The 22,019-nt window shown below is 36.9% G+C and overlaps 1 protein-coding gene across 4 annotated transcripts in view; it reads right to left on the reverse strand.

The window, feature by feature from the left end:
• UBR2 (ubiquitin protein ligase E3 component n-recognin 2) overlaps positions 1–22,019 on the reverse strand; it is a gene marked incomplete at both ends in the record, with an annotated part of 108,329 nt that overhangs the window by 38,754 nt on the left and 47,556 nt on the right. For 2 of the 4 annotated variants that reach the window (XM_084228348.1, XM_084228347.1), the window contains 13 exons: positions 730–854; positions 1,756–1,819; positions 1,951–2,073; positions 3,920–3,985; positions 4,642–4,752; positions 5,537–5,598; positions 8,497–8,680; positions 9,738–9,866; positions 11,097–11,196; positions 11,282–11,445; positions 18,668–18,766; positions 19,883–19,971; positions 20,406–20,513. In XM_084228348.1, the coding sequence (XP_084084474.1) occupies positions 730–854; positions 1,756–1,819; positions 1,951–2,073; positions 3,920–3,985; positions 4,642–4,752; positions 5,537–5,598; positions 8,497–8,680; positions 9,738–9,866; positions 11,097–11,196; positions 11,282–11,445; positions 18,668–18,766; positions 19,883–19,971; positions 20,406–20,513 (1,424 nt within the window). Of the gene's footprint in view, positions 1–729; positions 855–1,755; positions 1,820–1,950; positions 2,074–3,919; positions 3,986–4,641; positions 4,753–5,536; positions 5,599–8,496; positions 8,681–9,737; positions 9,867–11,096; positions 11,197–11,281; positions 11,446–18,667; positions 18,767–18,836; positions 18,936–19,882; positions 19,972–20,405; positions 20,514–22,019 lie in introns of all 4 variants that reach the window. The other 2 variants (XM_084228350.1, XM_084228349.1) reach the window with 1 other exon arrangement.

Raw genomic sequence — 22,019 nt, forward strand, 5'->3', positions numbered from 1 at the left:
ATGTGTGATAATGGCCTCTATAGGCGAGTATTACTTGACATTCGCTAAAATAGAAGAGATCCAAAGGAGTCTTTGGATGCTTCAGAATTTAAAAGCTCTGGAAAACTGCTTACCCTACACAGCTGAGGAAAAACTTCTCACTCCTTCAATATACCAGGTCACAGAATGAACTTGACCATGGCAACTTTGTACTATAGACCCTATAACAAGTCCTTGCTAATAGATACTTCAGTTCTAAGGACAAGCATCCTTATCACTTTCAAGGCTTCACTCTAAAAGATCCTATATTCTTATTCTTCTCTCAATTCCTAGTATTCTGTATTCTAATGATTTCTAATATGAGTGACAAGAGGGCCTCCGTGGTGGCGCAAGGGGTTAAGCACTGCACTATGAAGAAATCCACAGCCTCTGCAGCATGAGTTCGATCCCTGGCCTGCCAGGGAGCAACCTACATGGCGCAGCAGACTTCTCCTGCCTTGCCTGCTGCTCCCCTCAGCAGTGTATTTCACTCAGTCTGCCTGTTCTGCTTCCCACTCTATCTCTGGTGAATCGCCTCACACCCCCCTCCATCTCTGGTCTGTACCCCAGCTCTTGTATGCATAAATAAATAAATCTTTTAAAAAAAAGTGACAAGAGTTATAAATGTCTGAGAATTGCAGTATACATACTAGACTGATAAAAGTAGGGAAGGATTTCTAGAATTTTCTTTTTAAAAATGTAGGTACTTACATCTTCAGGTAAAGACTTTACCAATTCACTATGAGCCATAGGTTTGATGCTCAACTGATGGATAATCTCCCGTTTAATTTCATCTGTAGCATTTACCTGTCCAATTCCAGGACTATATCTCTCTCCTATTAACAATGAAAAAGTAAATACATACACATTTAACATAGTCACAATACTTATGTGATATAAACTTATAATCATGCAATGCACTGTATTTCTCTATTCAAGTCCTTTTCTGCAACAGGAAAAGTAATGACTGGTCTGGCAAAAAGCTAGGGCAACAGGTGCTCCCCACCACATTTCTGAGTCTGAGACACAGCAGGTAAGTGCAAGCTTTGGGAAGGGCAGCGAGAACTCCAGTTACCATTAATAGTGAAAAAGAAAGGGATCAGAAGGGTGGAATGGGCTTAGCGGCAGTGAAGTATCTATCAGTGTGGTAGTATTTGCACTGGTAGCATAGGAAACTGCTTTCACACCATCTGCTGCATGGCAGCAGGGAGGGAGAACCTTCCCTTGTCCTTCAGACTTATCACCTCTGAAACCTGATTAATTGGTATCACTTCCTGACAGTAGTCTATGAGATGAGAGAAGGCAAAGAATACACAAATGGGAAAGATGTGAGGAAAGGACCGAAACACAGGCAATAAGAGATTATATCTGTTAGCCATAGGTCTTAACGAACCTGGAATTATACTGTTGTACCACAAAACCACGGAGGGAGACATAGGTAAGATGTAAGTAAAGAGCTCCTAAATACTCAATTTCTTGCTTGCTAAATTTTCCTGACCCCCCTTTTTGCCCCAGAGAGGCTTCCAGTTTATTCTGCTTTAGCAACTGTACTCCTTTTTCCAAAGCACCACAGTAACCACAGAGCTGTCAACATTACAGTAACGAGAGGGGAGAAGACAGATTCTTCCCAAAAACCGACTGTCAACTACTCAAGACAAACAGTTCAGAAGTTCTGAACTATTTGCTACCAAAAAATCCAATCATAATTTAGAAATGTCTCAAGTGAGTCAAACTTACCAACAAGCATTATAATGAGGTACAGCATTTCTTCTATTAAAGTATTGTTCTGCTGAACTACATCCTGTAACAAGTGAGGGGGACAGAGTACAGAGACAGGAATATGCACACTGTGTTATCTCAGATGACTGACATAACCCAAAATAAAGAGGCTTCTTTAGTGATATGTTGTGGTCTTACAAAACATGCTCTTACCTTATGAGTGATCTCAGAACTAAATCTTTTTCCATAGTCTGGAGTACTGAAAATCTGATAAAGTTCAAAGCGGCTCAGCATTATCATCAGGAAATGATTTGGGTCCATCATGGAGACACCTGTCTTTTTTTTTTTTTAACATGTGAGAAAGAGGAAAAGGTGACGGTCAAAAGGGTTACTACACAGTGAGATATATTCTGGTATGTATAAGAGAAAACAGCTTATTTGATTACCAATTCCACTAAAAGATGGAAGCCCTTATCCCTGCTTGTGGTAGCAATAAGCATGGACAAGAATTTAACTGGTAAAACAAAGCACAGACAGAACAAAACCTAAACCCATACATAAGAATAACATGGACTGTGCGCTCGCCTTCCTTTCAATGCTTTGAATTAAATGTGAACCTACAAATTAAGTTCTGAAGTTTTATTTCAGGGCTCTCATCACTGTCTGGTATATGGAATCTGAAAGAAATTGACATGTGTCAATTAAACTTCTAGGGTTTTTTTTATATATATTAAACTCTTAGTTAGAACTCTAACTTTTGGTGGTAAACACTATACTAGCTCAAGTGACAACTTTTAAACAATAGTTTCAATTTCCTAGTTTTGTTTTTTTTTTTTAAAGATTTATTTATTTACACAAGCACTGGGCACAGTCAGAAGCACTGGAGGGTGAGAGAATTCACCAGAGCCAGAGCAGGGAGCAGAACAGGCAGAAAGACGAAATACACTGCTGAGGGGAGCAGCAACAGCAGCAGGAGAGGTCTGCGCGCTATGTGGGACCCTCGCCGGTGGCCGGGGATCAAACCGGCGCTGTAGACGCTGCGGGCAGCTTCGCAGCCCAGAGCTCAAACACTGCGCCACCAGGGGAGACCCCAATTTCCTAGCTCTATTTGCATAAATTCTAAATCAACTTGAGCTTTATTACGAACCAATACTTTTTGAAATTTACATTTCAGGGGGTTTCTCTGCTGGCGCAAAGGGTTGAGCACAGCACTGTGAAGCTATCCACAGTCTCTACAGCACAAGTTCGATTCCCGACCTGGGACCTACCCACATGGTGCAGGAGATCTCTCGTCTTGCCAGCTGCTCCCCTCAGCAGTTTCTTTCAGTCAGTCTGCCTGTTCTATTCCCCACTCTGTCTCTGGTGAATCCTCTCACCCCCCCTGCACCACTGACCTGTGCTCCAGTTCTTGTATGCATAAATTATTCTTTTAAAAATATTCACAGCTTTTTCATAATTACTAAGTCCATTTCAGCAATAATATGGAAATTATTTGACAAGCACTCTGGACAAAAAGGGGAGTGAGATATTGTTGGCTTGGTTTAGAAGAGGGGATGGAAAGTAAGTAACCAACTACAATCCAGTTAGGGATACTCTGGTGCGCAGAAGCACATAAGGCTTTTGAGTTAGCTAGCTATATGTTAGTGCTTTAGGCAAGCTTCCTGGAGAAAGTAAACACTGAACTAAATACTAAAATATGAAGGAAACTAAGTTACTAGGTAAACAGAAAAAGAAGGGGAGGGGTTGGGTAATCCAGGGAGCAAAAGACATAAATGTGAGAGTTTAGAATTTAAGAGAGCATGACATGTTATTACTGCAAGCCTTGAAAATCTGTTTGTAGCGTTATGAGTCTTTAAACAGAGGACAATGAAGAAAGATTGGTGTTCAGGTTTCTGATATAGCAACTGTGTAGACTAAGGAATAACTCCCCAAGGTAGGGAACCCAAAGTAGGAAGAAGGTACAGAGGAAATAAAAAGAGTTACTTTGAATTTGTTAAATCTGAGATGAAATCTAGATGGAAATGTTCTATAGGTTGTTAATGATATGAGTTTGGAGCTTTAGTAGAATGGGTTAGGTTGGAATTAAATATTTGGGAATGATCATAATGCTTGGGCTCTGTGGAAATAACAAGAAGAAAAACACTCCCCACAACCTTTAAGCTTAATGCTTTCATGTCATTACCTGAAGCATTATTATATCCTTGTCAAACATCTCACGTCTGCATTTCACATTATGGTAGTAATAAATCTAAAAGAAAATGACATGGGATAAGAAGGTTCTTATCTGTGCTGCTCCCTTTCTCCCCATCTCCAAAAGAACACACAGGTTCATGCAAGTACACACACACACACCCCCCACACGCCCACCCCCACCCACCCACCCTAACAGTTAATACTAGATTAGTAGAGATTTATTAAAATTTTCTATACTGCTGCAATCATCCTGTGGTTCACATTTTGCAGCCAACCTTTTGGGTCTCCCAAAAAGTTGTTTCAGTAAGGCATACAGCTACCAAAATAGGGGTAAAAACCTATACCAAGCTTTGGTGTGGATTAAAAATCAAAAACTCAAAATTTCAAAGCTATATCAACAAAACATTTATCTTTTAAAAAAATTTAATTTCAGTACTTGAACTCTGGATTTTTATTATATTTTGAAAACATCCAACTTTGTTCTAAAAATGATCACAAGTGAGAAATCAAGAAAATTAAGTTCATGTTGATACAGTTTCCTGACAAAAGCTGAGTAAAAATTCTAAGAAACTTTTGGGCTTAATATTATATTTATCTTCTCAAATTATTTTAATATATTCAACTTTCAATGTCTAAGTATATTGAAAATTACAACCTTCATAGAAGCCAAAGAAGGGATTGAAAACTCTTTATAGGATTAAAAAACCTTACCTGGTTTACTAGTGAGAACCCATTTCTTCTCCACATTCCTGCATGTACTTGTGCACATAAAACAAGACATCTAAGAGGGTGTTCTATCAACATGGGTGGGCTCAGTTCACTCTGTAGAAGGACACACATAAGAAACAAAAATCTCAACTCTATATAGAAGACTGGTTGATGGGGATGGAAGCTTTATATAAAATACCTTTATATAAAATACCTTTATATAAAATACAAGGTATTTATGTAAAATAATAAAATGCCTTGTATTTTATATAAAATAAGGTATGGTTAAGGTATGGTTAAGGTATCGTTGTGTGATGGTTAACTTTATGTGTCAACTTGGTAAGACCATGATACCCAGTTTTTGGTTAACATTAGTATAGATTTCACTGTGAAGGTATTTTTAAGATTTTAAAAATCAGTAGATTTAAAAAAAATCTTAAAGTCAGTAGATTTTAAGTAAAGCAGATTACTTTCCATAACCTGGTTTCCTATCTCCAGCAAGAGTGAAAGCAGTGGTTGGTGCCTAGAATAAGATCCATAATGTGGGTTGGCCTCATAAAATCTGTTGAAGGCCTTAAAAGAAGACTAAGGTCCCCCCTAGCCAAAGATGAAGAAATTCTGCATCCACATTGCCTTTGGACTGCAATATCAATTCTCCCTTGGGCCTGTAGTGTGCAGGGTTGTCCTTACAGGCATATTTCCAACTTACCAGACTCCATAATTTCATGAATCAATTCCTTATAAATAAAACTCATCTCCTCTTTCGCTATACACACATAACACACACATATCTTATATGTTCTATTTGCCTGGAGAAATCTAATGAAGTTTGTTTCAAAATGATTAAAAATACATGGAACACAATAAATATTTACTTTTAAACGTTAGTACTACTTACGAGAGGTAGCAGCTCTGGAAATTTATATGCCACTTCACTTTTGCTTAATAATACATGCAAACCTGCATGAAGAACAACAAAAAAATATTTCTTTAAGTGAAAATTATTTAGAAAAAATATTCACTCAAGCCTTTATCGAACCTGTTAATTTCTTTCTTTTCTTTTTTTTTTTATAGAGGCATGTTTTATTTATTTATTTGTTTGTTTGTTTGTTTGTTTGTTTGTTTTGTTTATACATGCACTGGGTACAGTCAGAAGCGCGGGAGGGTGAGAGAATTCACCAGAGCCAGAGCGGGGAGCAGAGCAGGCAGAAGGACCGAAGGACACTGCTGAGGGGAGCAGCGGGCGGCAGGAGAGGTCTGCGCGCCATGTGGGACCCTCCTCTGGTGGCCGGGGAGCAGCCGGGGATCGAACCAGCGCCGCAGAGGCCGCGGGCAGCTTCGCAACCTAGCGCTCTACCGCTGCGCCACCGGGGAGGCCCGAACCTGTTAATTTCTTTGGGAATATATCGTATTATAAATGAAAATATAAAAGGAATTGCATCTACAAATAAAGCTATTCAATTGTTAGCCTCATGAACCTCTGTATGAAAGGCATACTGAGAACTGGTCTTAATATATTGATTACATTTATAGAAACGAATGTTAGACATACAACAGAGCAAAAGAAGGAATATAAGTATTAAAGCAATTAATGTTAAGCCAACATTAAGAATTTTATTTCACTGGGCCGTGGAGTTTGTTCTCATTTAGAATAGAGGAGTGAGAGAAAAATGGTCCTGAGCTTCACTATTTGCACTGATCCTGACCTCAGAATTCCCCAGAACTTTCAGTTTAGGATCAAAACCTCTTCAGTTCCAAATTGCAAAATATTCTCTTAGAGTCAACCTTAATGCTGTAAGCTAAAAACTGTTAATTAAGAACTGTCCTGCTTATGCTGTTATCTAGACAGCACTTTTTACAATCTCAATAAGAAATGCTGGCTGCTCAGTCAAGCCTGGTTTGAGGTTTTCCTTATCCAAGAAGACCTGTATTATGAATCCCATTCTAATGTTTGCCACTCAAGTTCCATTAGCATAGACTCCAAGTTGTTTCAAATTATATTTACTCAGCTCTACAATTAGATTACATATTCAGGCAAAGAGCTGTCAAATACAGTGAGATAGAATGCTCAAAATGTTTACTGAGGAAATTTGTGGGAGGTTAATACCTAAACAGAATTTAGTACATTTTCAAGTAGTGACTATATTCCCTGTGGATAATTAGTAGCACCAACTTCAACCCAATCAATCAGACTTATAAAGGCAGAAAAGATCAGCAGTTGTAGTTGGAGACAGGACCCTCTCTGCTGCATTCTAGTCTAATGCTAAGCTGTAAAATCACACTGTCCTTGCCTATGTTGAAAATCATCAGCTCAGTATGTGCAAAGTACTTATAAAAGCAAAACTGAACAAGTAATGGGAGTAAGAGAAATCTCTTCCTGTAATCACTATTTCATTCTAGGTAATTATTTGTTGTTCTACTTGATGTACCATTCATATAATCTATCTTAGATCAGCACAATATGAGTAACAATCCAAAAGACTGTTGGAAATGATAGGGTTTGTCAGTAGGATAATGTGATAATTAGGGGAACAATGAAATGAAAGCAGGTTTATTACTGCTGATCCCAGGGACATGAAAAGGCTGATAAAGGAATACTATGAACAACACCATGCCCACAAGTCGATAACTTAGATGAAATGGACTAATTTCTTAAAAGTAACAAACTACTGAAACTCACAGGAAAAAGAAATAAGTGGCCCTGCCTTGTATCTATTAAGAAATTAAGGGGCCTCTTTGGTGGTGCAGCAGGTTGAGCACAGCGCTATGGAGTCATCCGTAACCTCTGCAGTGCGGGTTTGATTCCCGCCGGCCAGGGAGATACCCACATGGTGTGGCAGACCTCTCCTGCCTTGCCCGCTGCTCCCCTCAGCAGCGTTTTCTGTTGTCTGCTCTGTCTATGGTGAATTCTTTCACCCTCCTGCACCTCTGTCCTATACTCCAGTTCTCGTATAAATAAATAAATCTTGAAAAAAAAAAAGAAATTAAATCAACCGTTAATATTCCCAAAAGAAAAGCATTAAGTCCATATAGTTTTAGGGGTAAATTCTGTATCAAATATTTAAGGAGGAAATGATACCAATTTTCTACAGTCTCTCCTATAAAAAAAAAAAACAAAGAACAAAGAAAAAAACCCTGCCAGTTTGATATCACATTGTTATTGAGCCACACACTTAAGATAAATAGAATTAAAGGAAATAATAGTATGTGAGCAGGATAAGAATTACTGTAATCAAGAAATAAGGAAGGAATTTGCTCTGAAATGAGTATATAGAGATAAACAAGTATATATTCAAAATCCTTGGCTATTGCAAGGTGGCAGCTTCAAATGTATCAATTATAAATGGCATATAAATCAACTACTTATAATTAAAACAATTATTACCCTATCAATCATCAAAACTATTGATAACTTTTCAATAAACGAGTAAGAAACAGCTTAGAGGGAGAGAAAATCTAGGGTGGCTTCAACTTATTAGCAACTACTAAAGTGAAAGACTGGCTTGAATTTGATAACACACAGACAGTGAAGCTGGGTTGAGTTAAACAATATAAAACATTGAGTATGAAGTACTATGGTACAGTGGTTGTAAATAAGGCTTCTGGTGCTAAACTACCTCAAAATTCCCTTTCTGACTTTTCTTGCTCTGTGACACTCTGTCACTCTCTGTGTCTCATTCTTCCCATCTGTGAAGTGAATTTAAGAACATACCTGCCTCATAGGCCAATATGATGATTAAATGAGTTAATGCGTGTAATAACAAGTAGTTAGGTATTCAGTAATTATAAACCACAAACAACAATTTAAAGGATAATTTCAGGGTTCTTTTTTTGGGGGGGGGGGGGGGAATGCTTTACCTGCAAGTAAACGAGAAACTGGAAGGTGAATGCTAACTTTTTCTTGGGAAACACAGTATCTGATAGTTTCCACTGAATGTCCACAAATGCTTAATGTGATTGGCTGTTCACCATCAGTAAAACCACCATGACACTGCATCAATACAGCAAGGCATTTCTTGTAAGCTTCAATTAACACTTTTTCCTAAAAGAGAGGGTTTTCTGTAAGTTACTCAAAAGGCTGGGGTTCTACAACATTGAATAAACACCTTTAATTTGATGATAAGTAAGTACCTCAAATATTATGGGAAAAATCAAATTCAATCTTCTCTCCCCAACTTCGTTCTTCCAGTGCCCTGTCTTAGTGAAAGGAAATCTCTATCTAGCTGTCGAAATCTAGAAATTATTCCAATACCCTTCCCTTTCCTTCATTCCCCATTGTTCAGTTCTGCCAAGCTGGCAATTTCATCTTCTAAATTTCTCTCCAATCTGGCCAATGATCATTTCCAATAACTCAAAAGGAAAGCCAAACCATTTCTCTATTTAAATTCACTCCTCCTACTTTTGCCCCTCTCTTTCTATTCTCCACACAGAGTAACTTTTAAAGACATGTAAGTTGGATCTTCTCACTTTCATTAGACGTCTCTAGTGATTTCCCACTTCAATTAGAATAAAATCCCAACGTCTCTCCATGGTCTCCAAGGCCCTGCAAAGTCAGCCACTCATTCACTTATCTACAGGCTATGCACAGAGCCTTCCCCCGCTCCCGGAACAACCACATTCCTCCATCACAGAGATGACCCAGCTGTCCCCTCAGTCAGGAATATAATTCTTTGATCAATTAACTCTGACAGAGTTCAGAGCCTTCTCTGGACCTCAATTTAAACATACTTTCATCTAGGTTTTACAACAAAGGGAAGGCCAAAATAATCTAAAGACACAAGACAAATGTACCAATAATAAAAATTTGGGAGGATAAATTTATAAACTCTCAATATGCTCAAAATCTAGAAGGGGTTATGGAAAAAATGAAAATAGTAATTAACGTAAGAGAACAGAGTATGAATTATTTCAACCTCTTTTCCCCTAAGGATTTAGTTTTACTTTTTATTTAATTTACATGTGAAGAAAGAAAGCATGCTTTTTGTAAGCTAAGTTTCACCAATATCAGTTTCAAATACTTCAAAATTTACTTAGGAATCTGTTTATTCCCCCCCCCACCCCACTGATCTCTCTGACTCCTACCCCCAGAAAAAACTCACATCTAGAGCACACCAATCCTGCATCATTGAAATAACATGTGTTAATTTCATTTGTAAGGTGAAGGCTGCTTCCCATTCTGGTTCCATTTCAATATGCTGTCCTACTTGACGTGTAATTGGATCCATTCCCTTAAAAGAAGTGAAGAAATTTTAAATGAATTAATTTGTTCTCTTACATGGAAATTTTAAAAATAATGTAGAAGAAATATTTATTGATTGCAAATAATAATTTAACAGGAAGCGTCACATAGTGTAAGTCCAACTTCATAAATTATGTGTTTATATAACATTCTCTAAAACACAAATTAAAAATTTTAGTAAGTACAGAAGAAATTACTTTCAAGGCAATCTTCTGTATGATTTGGACGATAAAATATATACTCCTTCAAATTCCTTTTTAGCTTTATCAGCTGACAGACAAAATTTTTAGAAGAAATTTGACAGGCTTTAGAAATGTTATTCAATTCGACAGGCTTTAGAGTGAATATTTTATATTTATTTCTAATCTGAAACTGAAAGTTTTCATAGACTGATAAAAGTAAAAACAAGAAAAAGTTAACAACTTTTAATACAAGAGTGTCACTTTTCAGAAAATAGTCTATCCTGGTGTATCAGAACTGATCAAATAATAGAAAATACAAGCAACCTTGAATTTTCAAAATGAGATAGCTTTTTTTTTATAGGTACAAGAAAAAACACAGCAGTATTATAACAAACTGAATACCTATGAACACCATCCAATCCAGGAAATCTATTCCTTCTAAGAAACCCAGATAGCTACTAAGGAATTATAATGGTACTTGCTCAGATATTATGAGACGTCATCTATCTTTTTCATAGTTAAAACTGGTTAAATATACCAGTTGGTTTCTGCTTCTAGATTCTATTTGGTAAAAGGGGGTAGGGCATGTTTCAAAAAAAGAGAATTAAATGCAGAGGGAACGTTCTATATTGTATTATATAAATATATCACAAAGAGAAAAAGAAATACGGAAACAGTTAAAAAATTATAGCTTTTAAAATAACTAACTTGATCATTCTTCCTTGTGCAAATGTATTAAAAATATAAACTTGCAATCCCCAAAAAAGAATGTAAATGGTAACTAAAGAATAAACATATACAAAATGACAGTATATGTCAGAATCTTTTCTGGAATCTCATTTGTATTACATCTTCCAAAAGTTTTTAATTAAATAATAGCTTCTTGGCCCATCCAGATTATTCTTTTGGAAATGACCCCAAAATGAAATAGATGCACAGAAAGCAGAAAGGTGCTCAAGTTTTCAATGAATTAAAAAAAAAAAAAAAAAGAAAGAAAAGGAAAGGTGTTTCAATTAACATGTGTCATTTACACATACCTGCATACATTTGAGTAATTCCAAAAAGGCATCAAATCCTTCTAGGAACCTCTGCCTGAGATCATCTGACCATTCAGTTGGTTTGCTAATTAACACATATCTGAACAAGATAAAAATAACAATGAATAGAAAAACAATGACACTTTACAGGCTGCAATCAGTGTGATAATAAAACACAAGCTTACTTAAGATCTAAAATAAGGCTCTGAACTCTCCTAAACTTGAAGGCTTGTAGAGCAGTATATCGTTCAAACTGAAATCTGCCCTGGGCATCTCGATGCTTCAAATGATCCATAAAAGTCTTAATGATAATGGTCATCAAGTTTTCTTCTGTGATGAGCATCCGAGCCTAGAACAAAGCATATTGGAATACATAGTAATTAAAATCTACTTATTAGAAAGCTGAAAAATAGCCACCAGCACTGATTAGCTCTTTCAAGTTCAAATCTTTCTTAACACTATGACATAGTATCACACATTCATAACTATATTTCTACAATTACTTACTCTGATTGCCATGTATACAATTGTTATATGAAGTAACAATTATGTCACAGGGAAAGAAACTATCATGGAAACAGACCCAAGGCTCATTAGTCAAAGACAATTCAGGGTGGGGTATCTGAACAAGCTGCAAATTTTCTTTAAGTGAGACATTTAGACACTTATGATGGTACTGTTAGGGGGAAAAGGATGTCCTAAAGCTAATTCCATACAGGCTTTGTGGACTCCACCCAACCCCAGGCCAAAGCCAAAGACACTGGGAACTCCAAATCCCATCACCACCAAAGGGAAGGGGCTGGGACCTGAGGGTGGGGTTAAGCAGCCAGGTTGGTATAAAGCCAGACACATGGGCTTTGGAGGGGTCCCCCATTTTGACTCTCCACCAGCTCGCAGTATCCGGCCAGCTCGGAGAGTACTTTTTGGGTTTCCAGGTCGGTGGATCGGGTAGGACGCATTAAAGACTTTATTTCCTTATTTTCTCCCTGAGTTGTACATTTTCCTTATTTCCTTTTCCCTTGCAAATAAACCTTTTATTAACCTTTTGTGTGTGCCTGTAATGGAGTATTAATAAGTCCCTTGTAAGTGCGCGGGGGAGGACCCACAGCCAGGCAACCCGTTCAATATCGGGGCTGCCCTATAACAGTACAGTATAACTATTCTAGAATTCAAAAGTTTCTACCACAGATTACATAGAACTCAGTATGGAACCATTATTACTTTTCATTCATTCATTCATTCATTCATTCATACAAGCACTGAGTACAGTCAGAAGTGTGGGAGGGTGAGAGAATTCACCAGAGCCAGAGCAGGGAACAGAACAGGCAGAAGGACCGAAGTACACTGCTGAGGGGAGCAGCGGGCGGCAGAAGAGGTCTGTGTGCCATGTGGGACCCTCGCCGGGTGGCTGGGAATTGACCGGTGCTGCAGAGGCTGCGAGCAGCTTCGCAAGCCAGCACTCAACTGCTGTGCCACAGGGGAGGCCCGGAACCATTATTTCTTAATATCCTTAGTTGACATTAATTTTTTGTTTTTGTTTCTATGTATAGATATACACAGCTATTTATTTTTGAATAATTATATCTATTTTTGAATAATTATATCTATTTATATTTGAATAATTATATCTATTCCCCACAAAGGATAGCATATTGTAAAGACTTTGGCTTTTCACTTAATATATTTTAGAAATTGTTCCTTATCAGTTCATATAAATTTCCCTCATACTTTTTCAGTATCACCAGGTACTTTTATATTTTATTCAGCCTGACCCTTACTGGTAAACATGTGTTTTTTTCCCCAGCCTTATGTTATTCATTACAAAAGATGCTACAAAAAATATCTACAGGGAATATGTGAATACCTTAACATTTCAGTAAATCTTGCCTGGACATCAGGTACCAACTGCACTTGCTTTGATAATGCAGCTACCTACCAATGCAGGTAGGGAGGGAATATGAATACACACACACACACACACACACACACACACACACACACACACACTTGAAAAATTCTAAAATCATTATCATTCTCAGGACACAGGCCCCAAGAAACTCAATTTAATAGTAGTAAGTGCTTTTTTTTTTATCTTCTAAAGATAAAGCAGATGTTTTATTTTATGGGTTTATATCACACCTTCCCTTCTGAAGGCAGGTGATTGACAAAATGAATTGTAATCATAGTATTATATGAAATGTCTTCTGTCAACTCAGATTTCTGGACCAGGAATAATATGATATCAGCCTTTGTTGATGAGAGAAGGAAGCCGTTTATCAAGTTATCTTGCTACCTCCACTGCATTGTACTTATTTAAGAGCACTTATCATATGCCCTCCAATGTGCAAACATTTCCTTAGTTACAGTAGTAAGTGCTTTTAATTTTCTTAAGATAGTGAAGACTAAGGTTAAGTGTTTAGAAGGGAAGGTGTTGTTGACAAGTAAAAGAATTTTCCCTTTTGTTTCCTATAGTGTTGATTTTGAGGAAGTTAAATGAGTAAATGCAATTCTAGTCAACTATGAAAAAAACTACAGAACTTGCTTACAAGATGATAAAGGTGATAAAGCAAAGTTTGGTGGAGTGACAATATCGGTGGAATGTATGTAAATCTAGCCAGGCATTTAAGCATTTGAGATTAAGATGAATGTTAAAAGAGATGGTTCACCCTGAATAGTTTTGGACTGGATTCTAACTGCCTTTAGTGGGTAACAAATAAAAAAAGTTCATGAGGTGGTCCATTAGTACTGTTACATTAAAATGGGGAGTTATTCAGGCATTTCAACTTTCAAAAAGCTATCTAAGCAAAGTGTATTTTCTAAGGTTTCAATAGAAAAGGATAAACTAACAGGAAAGGACAAACTGTAAGTGCTTAGCTTTATCACCTAGGATTGTTGCTAACCTTTCAAGGTAATTTTTTTTTTCTTTTTTTTTTGGTGGGACCCTCACCGGTGGTGGCCGGGGATCGAACTGGCGGTGCAGAGGCTGCGGGCAGCCTCGCAACCCAGAGCTCAACCGCTGCGCCACCAGGAGAGGCCCTCAAGGTAATTTCAATATTAAATATCTAACAATCTTATATAGTTCTAGGACTTCTTTCATTCACTCTAAAAAATTACTTGATTTTTATGCCTACAATTCACTTTGCTTTAAAAAGTATTACTACTTATCTTAATTATAGTTCATGTTAATTTCATGTAACTCAGTCATTATATGTCTAGCAGCATATTCAAAATGGGCCCTACTTTGTCCTAAGACTCTGACAAACTTTACAGAGTAATAATGGCCTATGCACACACTTCTGGTTAAACTACACATGAGAGTACAGAGGGATACTGTTGTCTATAAATGAGGGCACATTTAGTGAAATAAATTAAACAAATAAGATAATCTAATCACTTGAAATGTAAATACTGGCTCTTGACCAAACTATTTATGAAGACTAAATTAACTGTAAGGTAATTCTGATTTAAAAGACCTCTCTGGGGCCTCCCTCGTGGCCCAGGGGTTGAGCGCTGGGTTGCGAAGCTGCCCGCAGCCTCAGCGGCACCGGTTCGATCCCCGGCTGCTCCCTGGCCACCGGAGGAGGGTCCCACATGACGCACAGACCTCTCCTGCCGCCCGCTGCTCCCCTCAGCAGTGTACTTCTATCCTTCTGCCTGCTCTGCTCCCTGCTCTGGCTCTGGTGAATTCTCTCACCCTCCCGCGCTTCTGACTGTACCCAGTGCTTGTACAAATAAATAAATAAATAAATAAATCTTTAAAAAAAAATTATTTATTTATACAAGCACTGGGTACAGTCAGAAGCACAGGAGGGTGAGAGGATTCACCAGAGCCAGAGCGGGGAACAGAACAGGCAGACTGATGAAACACACTGCTGAGGGGAGCAGTGGGCATGACAGGAGAGGTCTGCGCGCCATGTGGGACTCTCGTCGGTGGCCGGGGATGGAACCACTGCTGCAGAGGCTGCGGGCAGCTTTGCAGCCCAGCACTCAACCCCAGTGCCACTGGGGAGGCCCTCCTATTTTTCTTTTAATAACCTGTGGTTTTCTTAGAGATTTTTTCATTTTATTTAAATTTCTCATTATATTTATTTAACTTGCTCCTAACATGGTCTTTTCTCTTTAATATCTACAAGATCCATAGTCTTTCATAGTCCTTTTTTAATTTAATTTTTAAATTTTTCCTTATCAGTACCTTTAGAGATCTAGCCCTTCCTTCTTCTTTTTTGTCTTCTCAAAGAACCAATATTTAGCTGCATTGATCTTTCTTTTGTACTTTTATTAATTTCTGCTCTTTATTATTTCCCTCTTTCTACTTTCTTCAGACAAAAGATATAAGTTCTTATAATGGCCTTTGAAATCTGGCGCTACCTACTCCCATCTTCACCCCAGTCCTCAAATTCAATGACTTTAGTGATCATTCTCATTCACTCTAACAACAATGGCCTTCTTTTGGTTATTTCTTTATAGGTGGTGTTGAAACACCACCTCTCTGAGATGCCTTCTCCCATCACTTTGTGTAAGAGTCACTTCTCCATACCCTTAGTCTGCTTTTCTACTTCATAGCACTTATCAGTACTTAATTTATAATAGTCAGTACTTGATTTTTAATAGTTTGCAACTATTTATCTGTCTCCCCCAATTAGACAATAAATTCAATGGGCACAAGGACTTTTATCTCTTTTCTTTACTGCTGTATTTGCCCCAGAGCCCAAAACAGTGTCTTACTAATAAAGGTGCTAAATATTTCAAATAAATGAATTTATACACTAATTTTATAGTGTAAATAAAGGGGTCAGACAAGAAACAAATATAAAAAATTGAAAGAATAGAAGAAAAATCAGTTGCAGATTACTAAAAAATAGTAATCAAAATAGTAGACATGTCAATAAAATAGTAGAAATGTCAATAAGATGACCAGAGAGAGGACCAATAATAAGGTATATAAAAGTCAGAGGGTTTCCTACATAATAGCTATGGCCAGATTAAAAAATAAAAATAATTTGGGCCTCCCCGGTGGCGCAGTGGTTGAGCGCTGGGTTGCGAAGCTGCCGGCGACCTCTGCGGCGCCGGTTTGATCCCTGGCTGCTCCTCGGCCACCGGAGGAGGGTTCCACATGGCGCGCAGACCTCTCCTGCCGCCCGCTGCTCCCCTCAGCAGTGTGCTTCGGTCTTTCTGCCTGCTCTGCTCCCCGCTCTGGCTCTGGTGAATTCTCTCACCCTCCTGCGCTTCTGACTGTACCCAGTGCATGCATAAACAAATAAATAAATAAATAAAACATGCCTCTTTAAAAAAAAAAATAAATAAAAATAAAAAAATAATTTACTGTAGCATCAAACATACAAAAAGCATGAGTTTAATAAAAAAAATTGTAAGATCCTATAACAAGAGAGCTATGACACCTTCATTTAGAGCATAACATAACATTTGAATAAAGTAAAAAAAATATTCAAGACTGTAAAGATACCAATTCTTCCCAAATTATCTATAAATATATTATCTTTTTGGTCAAAATCCTAATATGACTTTTTGGTAAAGGACAAACTGATCTGAGTTCACTTAAAAAAAAAAAATCAAAACAGGGGTCTAAGAATAATTAAGAAATTTCTGGAAAAAAATAATGAAAGATTTAGCTTTGCAAGATATTAAGCTAAAGTTATTTAAATGGGGGTGGCATTTAAATGGCATGGAAATGGACAACAAAATCAATGGTGCAAAGAAACTCAGATCTAATACACATGGGATTGGTGAAGGCTTCTCAAATTCACTACTGATTAAACCAAAAGAACTACTTTGATGCTTCACAAATCCTACTCATTCTCCAAACTCCCTGCTTGAGTAGCACAATATCCACTAGCCAGAAACCTAGAAATTTATCTCCACACTTTCCCCTCAAACCTTATAACCAAATCCTTGACCAAACCCATTATCTTCCAAACCCAACACTTGGCCAGGCCTGTAGATTTTACAACCTAAACATCTCTCACTATTCATATCCACTGCACCATCTCATTTCAAGTTACCATCAGTCCTGGTTGGGATCATTTCATTAGCTTCTAATTAGGTTCCCCATATTTACTGTTGCCCCCTGCCAATTTGTTCTCCAAATTATAAACTGTACCATCTTTTAAAAATGGTGGTTTAAAACTTAAAACTCTTTAATGCCTTCCCATGCTCTTAAAATCCCAAATCCTTCATTTGGCCTGTAATATATTTTATTAATGCATAAATAGATTTCTGATAGCTTCAACTGAACAAACAGCTATATGCTTGAACATGAAAGTAATCTGAGGAAAAAAAAATCATAAAGCTGGAAGCCACACCTTGATAGTAATATACCTGTAGCATACACTTAAATCTATACAACTTGGTCCCTGTCTACATTTCTGATATCATTTCACTACAAATTCAAGAGTCTTCAATTGTATTGAATTTCTTTCTGTTCGCAATATAGGTAATGCTCCTTCCTTCCTAATTCAGGACTCTCTCAGGTGCTGGTCCCTCTGCATGGGTTTCCTTTACTACACTGCAAAAAGGCACCTTCCTTGGAGAATCTTTGAACTACGGGATAAGGTCAGATCTCTCTATTCTCTCTCAAAACATCCAAACTGTTCAGTTTTCATTAAATTTTTAATTAATCATTTATATGAGTCTTTCCTCTTATTCTGAGTTCCTTGAGGGCAAACGCCACTTCTGTTTTTGTTCATTCCACAAAACCTGGAACTATGCCCATTAAGTAACCAGCATTCAATGAATTTCTGTTGAATGAATTAGGCATGAATTTTAATTAGTAAGCAGTACTAAACCATAATAATGCCGTCTTTCTGGAGCAACCAGTACAAGACCACCCAATTACTACAATTCAAATTGTTTTAGCTACCCCGTTTCCTTATTAGGGGAAGGAGGAGCTCTCAAAATATGAGATCATATATAATGTGCTGTGTTTCTAATGGATACTTTTGTTAAACCAATTAGTTTAATTTTAACTCATCAGTTCAAAAACCTCAGGAAGCATTAGAGAAAAGTACAGGTTAAGTTTAAATGATTTTGTTCTCCCCGGTGGTGCAGCAGTTGAGCGCTGGGTTGCAAAGCTGCCCGCAGCCTCTGCAGCGCCGGTTCGATCCCCGGCTGCTCCCCAGCCACCGGAGGAGGGTCCCACATGGCGCACAGACCTCTCCTGCCGCCCGCTGCTCCCCTCAGCAGTGTACTTCGGTCCTTCTGCCTGCTCTGCTCCCTGCTCTGGCTCTGGTGAATTCTCTCACCCTCCCGCGCTTCTGACTGTACCCAGTGCTTGCATAAATAAATAAATAAATATAAATAAATCTTTTTTTAAAAAAAAAATTTAAATGATTTTTTTCTCTCCCAATTACATTTTCAAAGACAAATTTTATTATGGCTGAAAGTATCTGAAGTCTGATCATTCATCAATAAAATTCAATAATAAAATATATTCAAGAATATCAGTAAAATATATTCAAGAATATATAAAGAATATATAAATCTTATTCTCTATTATTTCAAAGTTTTCTTTTAATGGAAAACAAGAACATTCTTCTTAGGCTTTCAGTACTTACAAGTGAAGGAACTGTGAATATCTGAACCGAGAGGTCTGCGACTGAAAACTCTTTGTCGTGGTCATCTGTCACAAAATCACTCTGCAAACGCTCATAGTTCTATTAAGAAGGCAAAAAAAGGCAAGGAGTGCCAGCTATCAGTTACAAAGAAAAGGCAAGCACTACTCACCAGAGTAGGTGCGGTGAAGAACTGGACAGACAGAGCAGTCACGGACACTGCTCGCTCGTGATCATCCTCCATAAAATCTCTCTGCAACTGCTGGTAATTCTAAACAACAAGGGGGAGATTCACCTCTAATCCACATTGACCAAATCTTTAAGGATTATAATGAAAAGTCAGTGCTGGAGGAAGTCAATAAGGTAACACTGCTATGAGAAAAATAACTGGAGTGATTTCTACCAATAAAATTATATATAAATATTGAGTCACTGAAGAATCTTCTTGAGCACAATGGCAGTTTGTGAGCTCAAACAGGAGTGACAACTACTAAAATACTAGGATGTGACTGTGTACCTTTAGGGCTAAACCATAACATACACTGTCTCTGATGAAACTAGACTTTGTTACCTCTGGATACCTATCAGAATCCTCTGATGACTCTTTCAAAGTACACATACTTGGACTCCACCCTTGGTGAATGTCTCAGTGGGTTGAGAATGGAACACAAACAGATGTATTTTGAAAGTGCTCCCCAAATGAGCTTACATGCTTTCTTGATTAAGAACTCAAAAAAGCCAAAATCTCCTAATTCAGGTGAAAAAAAAATCCAACAAAAAGCAGGTGACTTAATAACATGCTACTAGAAAGAACATGATTCAACTATGTCAACAACCAAAAGCTTATGATTCTTAATCACATCCTTGTATACATGTCATTTCAATTATCTTTTCTTTAAGCCAATTTTTATAGGAATGATACCAAAATTCAAAATGACATAGGTTTATATTTTCCTTTTATTATTTTATATCACATATACTGTATTAGGGGTCCATTCATATCATCATGTGATGAACAACAATAGCCTCACTGCTAAAATTTTATTCTATTGGTAAAATGTAAAGAAATTATTCATGAAGTTTACTAGACTTTAAAATCAACACAGTGACATTACTATTAGCGGCTAATTTTCAAAACCTGGATATAATGACAAACTGTAGTTACTCTGTTTATAACCTGTTTATTTTGTTACTCTTCCAAACTGAAAAACTACCTACCTTTGCAAATCGAACAGCAAACAGTTTTTTGTATTTCAAATCCATAAGTAGACTGCTCATGAACAACTGATGATACACACTTCTAGCACCTTTTACAAAAAGAATAGATGTAAGAAAAAGTCATACTGAAGAAGTCAAAAATCATTTTTCCAAAGTTTTTAAATAATCAATTCTAAGTCTCAAGATCAAAACTCTTACATGTGTTCTTGTATAAAATATCTGTAATCTGCTTCTTTAAAAAATCAGTTTTCTGCACGTAATTTTCTAACAAGGTGTAACAATCATTTACTTTGGCTCATGGATGCAAAACTGTTTTTGTCTCCAAAGACTAAGACTGTTAAGTGCTAATTCTAAAAATCATAAATATATTTATTGACTATTCCAAGTGAAAAAAATTTAACATCCCAATTACCTACATAAGTTCCCCGTACCCTAAAAGCAGTTAGGAGAGGGTGTGATCATATATAATGTTGTAAACCACTGTTATTGCAATGAAAAAGAAAAAGCAGTTAAAAAGATTCACCTTTCCACAATTTGGAATCACTAAGCATCAGTCTATCCACTAGAGAAGAATTTTCACCATCTGGGCCTTCTTGTAAACCAACTTGACATAAAATTCGGCGAAGGCCATCTTAAAACAGGAAGAAAGGTAGTCATAAAACAGTAACTTGAAATATTTAAATAAAATGACATTTTAATAGAAACATTCAAATGGATCTATAGAGTTTTACATGTTTTATTAAAGGGCAAATTTATTCGAAAAAGTAAACATTTTAACTATTTATTAACATTGTCAGAAAAAAGACAAAGGCCCAATCTTGCATTACACATCAACTCTTACTCCAGAATGCCAAAATCTTTCTATCAGAGTCAATGATTTCTTATGCTATTAAAAAAAGGAAAAAATCCTCATAACAAATGAAATATCATTCTTTAAGCACCTATGCTAATTAAAAACTGTATTATAATAAAATTGTTATATGCTCTGCAACTGAAGGTGGCCATAAAATTGTGCTATCATTTAAAATAATATACGGCTATGCACTATTATTATATACCAGTGAATTTTATCAGTGCTATGCAAAATGTTCTTTATTCATTAAACAAAAATTCACTGTGTCTACTATGTGAGTGGCACTGGAAGACAAATTTCTATGTCTTCTAAATGCTAAACTTAAAAAAAGATGGTCTTCAAATATTAATATAAGCATTAAGAAAACCAAAATCTTTCTTTCCCTCAAAACTTACTGATCTGCCAATTGTTTACAGAGCTATATAATTTTGAGAGTACAACTTTACACATGCCTCTCTCGCCCTCCACCAAAACTCCAGTGCCAATATCCTACCATATTCCTCTCCTTTCCCTTTCTCCCCCCACCCATCCCCTCTGGTAAGCAGCCCACATTTCAGATACCGTGAATCATTCCTGTTGTGTTTTGCCCATTTGTTTTCTCTGGTTATTTATATTCAGCAAGTGAGTAAATTACAGGGTCACTGTCTTTCACTTTTGGCTAAGAAAATCAAAATCTTAACACATTTTTGCTTCATACTTTATAGTATTTAAATCACTGTTTTTAGTCTTCTATGAACATGTCTAATAATCAAGAAAAAAAGGGGTAATTTTAAAATTTAATTATAAAAGTGAACAAAAATTGTTTGCAAAGCTAAAGACAAAACCTTTGTAAGCATTAAATAATAGATGCAAAGGCCTTTATTGATGGTAAATTATCTCAAAGAAAACTGTCTGCAAAAATTGCCTTCATGATATTATTCATTAAGACTGTAGCACAGCACTTGGTATACAGGCATCCAATAAAAAAAAAAAAAAAAGAAAACTTAAAAAAAAAAGGACATGAAGAATTGCAAACATTTAAAAGGCAAGCAATATGTCCTTCTAAATTTCCTCACCTCCATATGATCTTACTAACAGCCTTTCAATACATATTTTAGAAATTTTCTTTATACAGTCCTTGTGCTGCACAATGATGTTTCAAGTCAACAACAGACCACACAGAGAATGGTGAGGCAAAAGGCTGCACACAGAGCCCAGGTGTCTAGTAGGCTACACCGTCTAGGTTTGTGTAAGTACACTCTATGAAATCACCTAACAACCACCTTGAATCACCTAATGACAAAT

Source organism: Talpa europaea (assembly GCF_964194135.1).
Source record: "Talpa europaea genome assembly, chromosome: 2".
Taxonomy (NCBI): Eukaryota; Metazoa; Chordata; class Mammalia; order Eulipotyphla; family Talpidae; genus Talpa; species Talpa europaea.